The 6,125-nt window shown below is 44.5% G+C and overlaps 2 protein-coding genes across 2 annotated transcripts; both read left to right on the top strand.

Annotated features, from left to right (window-relative positions):
- Window positions 1–2,514: 2,514 nt before the first annotated feature.
- On the top strand, window positions 2,515–4,776 carry LOC106635686 (uncharacterized). The gene is made up of 4 exons (XM_089596871.1): window positions 2,515–2,863; window positions 3,062–3,471; window positions 3,652–4,426; window positions 4,568–4,776. The coding sequence occupies exons 1-4, from the start codon at window positions 2,515–2,517 to the stop codon at window positions 4,774–4,776; spliced, it is 1,743 nt and encodes a 580-aa protein (XP_089452997.1).
- A 260-nt stretch (window positions 4,777–5,036) lies between these two features.
- LOC106643918 (uncharacterized) lies at window positions 5,037–5,603 on the top strand. The gene is made up of 2 exons (XM_089596864.1): window positions 5,037–5,238; window positions 5,299–5,603. Exons 1-2 carry the CDS (start codon window positions 5,037–5,039, stop codon window positions 5,601–5,603), a joined length of 507 nt encoding a protein of 168 aa, XP_089452990.1.
- Window positions 5,604–6,125: the final 522 nt, after the last annotated feature.

The raw sequence follows: 6,125 nt of genomic DNA, 5'->3' as shown, positions 1-6,125 counted from the left end.
TCGAAAAAAAAAAAAAAAAAAAAAAAAAAAAAAAAAAAAAATAAAACAAATTAAATTAATAAATGTATTTTCTTTCGCATAAAATCCAACCTCGCATCTATCCAAAACAATCCAGAAGGGAAAGGAGAAAGCAGCCAGTGTTGGCCAAGCAGTTATCGGTCTCCTCTTTGTGCGGGTTTTCGCAGACGGAGCCAACAGCGTCAATACCACAGATCCCTTGTCATCGCCCCACTGTGTACTCTCACAGCCTTTGTCTTCGGTTTGGACGGTAGAGTGAGCGGGGAGGGACAGGTAGAAGCTGATGTTTGGTGAGCGCAACGCAATATTTTTCTCTCTCTTTCTTTCTCCAAGAATAGTTTTTAAGCTCGTCATTCGTCAGACGCGTTGACCTTCAACATTGTAAATATTGTATATTGTGTATATAGCATTTGGTGTTTCGGTTAGCGTCGTGGCAGGACTCCTAGTTACTTCAGAGAGTTGCTTTCGAGCTCGTCATTCGTCAGACGCATCGACCTTCAGCATTGTATATATTGTATATTGTGTAAATAGTATTTAGTGCTCCGGTTAGCGTCGTGGCTAGTCGATTGGTATTATTTCAATATCTTCCTAGCTTTGAAAATCTAATTTTTCGTTTCCAAGATGGATAAAATGCATAACGCTCCGTTAAAATTGAGTACTAATATTTAGAATTTTTATATTAATTCAACAACCAAAGTAGCTATTGATCTGCAAACAATCTATCATTTAGAGGCACGATTGGATATTTTAGAGACTTATTGGAAAACTTTCATGAATCGTCATGAGGATTTGATTGAGTATGAAGAAGATCTTAAGCAATCTGGGTATTTTAAGGACGATTTTTATACTAAAATTGAGATTGCATATGGGTCGGCTAAGGCCTTCATATTAAGTAAAATCGTGACGTTAAAGAAAATTGAGTCTTCCAATTCAGTGCCGCCGTTGAACGTCAACCCAACAAATAAAGCTCATACTTCCCTACCCCCCCTACAGCTACCAACCTTTTCTGGAAAGCAGGAGGAGTGGGGAAGCTTTAAGCAGCGATTTTCATCTCTAGTCAAAGATAAGCAAAATATTCCGAATGTCGCGAAACTGCAACACTTAATGAACGCCTTACAAAGCTCCACCACGCAGTGCCCTAAGGGCATTGAAGTGACGGACGCGAATTTCCCAATTGCATGGGATAAATAAGTACGTCGATATGATAACGTTCGTATTCAGCTTTTTAATAGTGTTGAAAGTTTAATACAGCTACCAAAAGTCAAAGCGCGAAATGTACACGATTTGAATGAAATCATGGATCGCGCGGAAGAAGCGGTACGATCATTGAAGGACCTAGGGTGTCCAATAGAACAAACAAATTATTTTGTAGTGCATTGTGTCATCCGTAAGCTTGATTTAAGTTCGCGAGAATCTTGGAAAATTTTGCAAGAGACCCAGGAAGGGTTTTATAATTACACTGACCTAACGCGTTTTATTGAACGCCGAGTCCACTCGCTAGAACAAGCACATAACGGCACAGATTCAGTAAATACGCGTAACAAGCAAATTTCTTCTCAAGTATCAAAAAAGCATGGAAAGCAAGTATATGCTCATGCGGCTCAATCAGTTGACAGTAAACAGAAAACCTCCGGTTGTCTCTTATGTAAAGGAAATCATGTGTTAGGTCGTTGCATGAAATTTAAAGCGATGTTGCAAAGTAAACGGCTTGAATTAGCTAAAAGCGAGAGACTATGTTTGAATTGTTTAAGACCCTCGCATTTCGCAGATAAATGTTTCTCACCAAACCGTTGTTTTCATTGCCAAGGTAAACATCATTCGAAGCTGCATTTTGACAGCCCTACTAATAAGGCTCAGCAGAGCAATCAAACTAATCGCCATTCTGGAACCCCAAACATGAATTATAAGAACGCGACAACCTCTAATGAACAAGAGATAGTGAATATTCATAGCGCTCAAGTCGGTCACTCGGTGTTGTTAGCAACCGCGCGCATTATCGTCATAAATCCTGATGGAAATACCTGTTCCATTCGGGCGCTTATGGACCCCGCTGCGGAGCGTTCTTTTATCGCACAACACATTGTATCTGATCTCAGCCTTGACTGGAAACACGTCAACATTAAGGTAATCGGTGTAGGCGCAGAAACTTTGTCTAGGGCAAACAAAGAGGTAGTTCTAAATATAAGTTCAAGCAGAACACTTGATTTTAAATTGAACCTGTCTGCATTAGTTCTTCCTAAGCTTTCGCAGTTTTTACCTAGTGAGAGAATAGCTTATTCAGCTTGGCCGCACATCAGGGGTCTTGAACTGGCTGATCCTGATTTTGCAGAGCCTTAAAGGATAGATTGCATACTTGGTGCTGATGCTTACTCGGCGGTTATTCTCAGCGGTCTTATTCGAGGACCTGAGAACACCCCAGTGGCTCAGAATTCAGTCTTCGGTTGGCTTCTGACTGGTCCAACGTCAAGCCATTCTTGTAGCTGCCATACAGCACAAATGCGTGCTTTCCACGTACACACCGAACCCCCTATCTCGGAAAACCTTCAAAAGTTTTGGGAGATAGAGGAGGTGCCCCGTAAATCACTAATGACGAAGGACGAGATCTTTTGCGAGAAGTTATTCGTTCAAACACATTCACGTTCCAAAGAAGGTCGTTTTGTAGTTAGATTGCCTCTTCGCAGCAATCCTGAATTTATAAGCTCCCAAGATATTTCAGTGGCTTGTTTATTACGCTCTGAGAAACGTCTTCGTAGCAATCCAGACCTCGCAGAGTCGTATCGTAAATTCATCGACGAATACATCGAATTACAACACATGAAGCTCGTTTCGTCAGAAGAGCTTGATCGCTCGTGTTATTATCTCCCGCATCATTCTGTGATATGACCTGAGAACCCGAGCAAGATACGTGTTGTCTTCAACGCATCGCAACGGACTTTAAACGGTCTTTCATTGAATGATTACCTGTTGCCTGGCCCCAAGCTTCAGGCTAATATTCTTCAAGTAATAACTCAATGGCGCTTTTATAAATTTGTTTTCACTACAGACGTCGTGCAGATGTTCAGACAGATCTTGGTGCATTCTGACGATGTGGACTGGCAACGAGTATTATGGCGCTCATCAACTGATCAGCCCATTCGTGTTTATAAGTGTGTTACAGTAACTTATGGCACATCATCGGCCCCATACTTGGCTCTAAAGATCATGCAGCAGCTAGCAGTGGATGGTGCAGAATCTTACCCACTTGCATCCGAGATATTACGACACAAGCTCTACGTTGATGACCTCTTTGCAGGCGCTGACACGATCAAGGCAGCACAAGAGTGCCGAGATCAACTTATACAACTTCTGGCCTCCGCTGGTATGCCCTTGTCTAAGTGGGCTACAAACGATTCAAGGGTTCTCCAAGGTCTAGCTTCAGTCTCAGCTAAGGAGATAAGTTTAAAGCTCGATGAGGTAATATCGACTTTAGGCCTGAAGTGGCTACCTAATCTTGTTGTTTTCACATTCACCACCAAGCCCGTCTCTGTTAATGGTGCAGTCACTAAGTGATCTATCTTGTCGGTGATTGCTCGTCTGTTTGACCCGCTCGGATGGTTGGCCCCGACAATGGTAATTGCCAAAATAATTTTACAGGATCTTTGGCTCAACAATCTCGACTGGGACTCACTGGTGCCTGAGGCTATTAATCATCGCTGGGCAAGATTTCGCAATGAGCTCCGAGAAGTCTCGCTCATACGGATACCCTGCTGGCTTGGAGAAAACGAGAAAGACGAATGGCACTTGCATGGCTTTGCTGACGCGTCAAAGAGAGCGTACGCAGCAGCCTTATACGCAGTGACACCAGGCCAAGCTGTGCATCTACTCTTAGCCAAGACCAAGTTGGCTCCCACGAAGGTACAGACGCTCCCCAGGCTCGAGCTGTGCGGCTGTACTCTCTTAGCTTGCCTGGTCCAACACTTGCTGGAAAATGTACCAACAAAGCCAATCAGTATCAACTGCTGGACAGATTCTATGGTCGTCTTGGAGTGGTTGAAGAGTCATCCCTCTCGATGGCCTACTTTTGTGGCTAACAGAACCAGCGAAATACTCACCGGACTGCCTGCAGCAGTATGGCGACATGTAAGATCCGGAGATAATCCTGCAGACTGGGCTACACGTGGCTTAAATCCGGCTGCTCTCGCAAAGTACGATGTTTGGTGGAGGGGACTGAAATGGCTGATACAAGAAGAAAGTATCTGGCCCTCTCTCACATCGCCCAAGTCGCCTGACCAAGTGAAGCTCCTAGCCTCTGCAATTCAGAGAAAGCCGCCCGAAAATTTGAAGCAAGCTGTGAACCCTGAATGTCTTTCGTCACTTCAAAAGTTCTCCTGCTTTGCCAAAATCATCAGGATTATCGCCTACTGCTGCCGTTGGCGCTTACATACCGTGCATAAGCAATTGATGCTACCAGACGTGCCTCTAGTAGGCGAGGAGCAGAGATTAGCAAAGACTTATTGCTTTAGAGCAATTCAACTACAGAATTACTAAACCGAGAGGCAAAATTTGGCAGATGGTCAAACTACCTCAAAACGCAGTCCATTAAGTCGGCTTAGTCCCTTTCTCGATGACCTGGGCCTCATTCGAGTAGGAGAAAGACTCTATCACTCGTCACTTCCTTACAGTGAGATGCATCCCATCATTTTACCAGGCAGCTGTCAATTTGTAAGCGACTCGTTGAAGAAGCGCATCGACTTACGTTGCACGGAGGAGTGCAATTAATGCTGTCGCATCTGCGTCGATCTGTGTGGATTATCCAAGGGCAACGAGTCACCGCAGAAGTGCTACACCGATGCACCGTCTGGACGCGCTTTGCAGCAAAAAGTAGCGCACAGCAGATAGGACAACTAACAGCAGCTCAAGTTACCCCTACGCGTCTCTTTGCACACACAGGTGTGGATTATGCAGGACCCACCTAGATCCTATTCTCAAAAGGACGAGGCGCCAAGTCTAAAAAGGGCTATGTTGCAATTTTTGTTTGCATGGTCACACGTGCCGTGCACATTGAAGTAGTGTCCGACCTTACCACGGACTCATTTATTGCGGTTTACGCAAGATTTTGCGCACGACGAGGCGTGTGCGATGTTCTGTATTCGGATAATGCCACCAACGTCAAGGGTGCAGCCTCAGAGCTCCAGCGGATGTTCAGCAGATCATCAAACTTCACCGTCAGCCTGATCAAGAGTGTGGCCACTCAGGGCACAAACTGATCCTTCATACCGCCGCGAGCCTTTCATTTTAGAGGATTGTGGGAGGCCGCAGTGCACAGTGTAAAATATCACCTCACTCGAGTCATCGGAGAAACAAGGCTAACATTCGAGGAGCTGTTGACTCTGTGCGCCAAGATCGAAGCCTGCCTAAACTCCAGGCCACTTTGCCCTCTCAGCAACAAAGTCTCTGGAGAGCTCGCTCTTACGCCATCTCACTTCCTCGTCAGTTCTGCGTTACTGTCTCATCCCAAGCCTTACGACGAGTTGCAGCAACCAATTCGGCTGAGCAGTTGCTGGAAGTTGCTGTCTGACCTACGCAACTCTTTTTGGACTAGCTGAAGAAAGGAGGTACTCCACCAGCATTTAAAGCGCAACAAATGGCTGAAGCCCTAACCCAATATTGCCAAGGGCAACGTCATTATTATCAAAGACGAGCTCTCACCCCCAGCTAAGTAGCCATTGGGATCAGTTACCGCTACACACCCAGGTGCAGACGGACTTGTACGAGTCGCTACGATCAAAACGGCCAACACCAAGTTTGATCGACCAATCGTCAAGCTTATAAAATTGCTTGACGAGCCAGAACTGAATAAGTGTTTCAAGGACGAAGTGAATTAGTGCAACAAACTGTATTAGCTTAATGTTAGCGACAAGAAAAGACTGATTGCGGGTTTGGTTTGATACTGTAGAACAATTTGTTGAAAACAATAAGTAAAATCACTACTAACTCAACCGCAACGTAGCTTCGTGAGTAGGGTAATTTACCAACATGATCAATGCTAATTCCTCTCTTAATTTTGATTTTATTTAGCTTATGAAGCTCTGATTGATGTGTTTTTTTTTGTTTTGCTGCTTTTTGAC

Source organism: Copidosoma floridanum, unplaced genomic scaffold, assembly GCF_036245765.1.
Source record: "Copidosoma floridanum isolate Cflo_tuat_1 unplaced genomic scaffold, Cflo_Japanese_pri ptg000004l, whole genome shotgun sequence".
Classification (NCBI taxonomy): domain Eukaryota; kingdom Metazoa; phylum Arthropoda; class Insecta; order Hymenoptera; family Encyrtidae; genus Copidosoma; species Copidosoma floridanum.
Note: the sequence above shows the minus strand (reverse complement) of the source record. Positions and strands in the feature narration are given on the sequence as shown.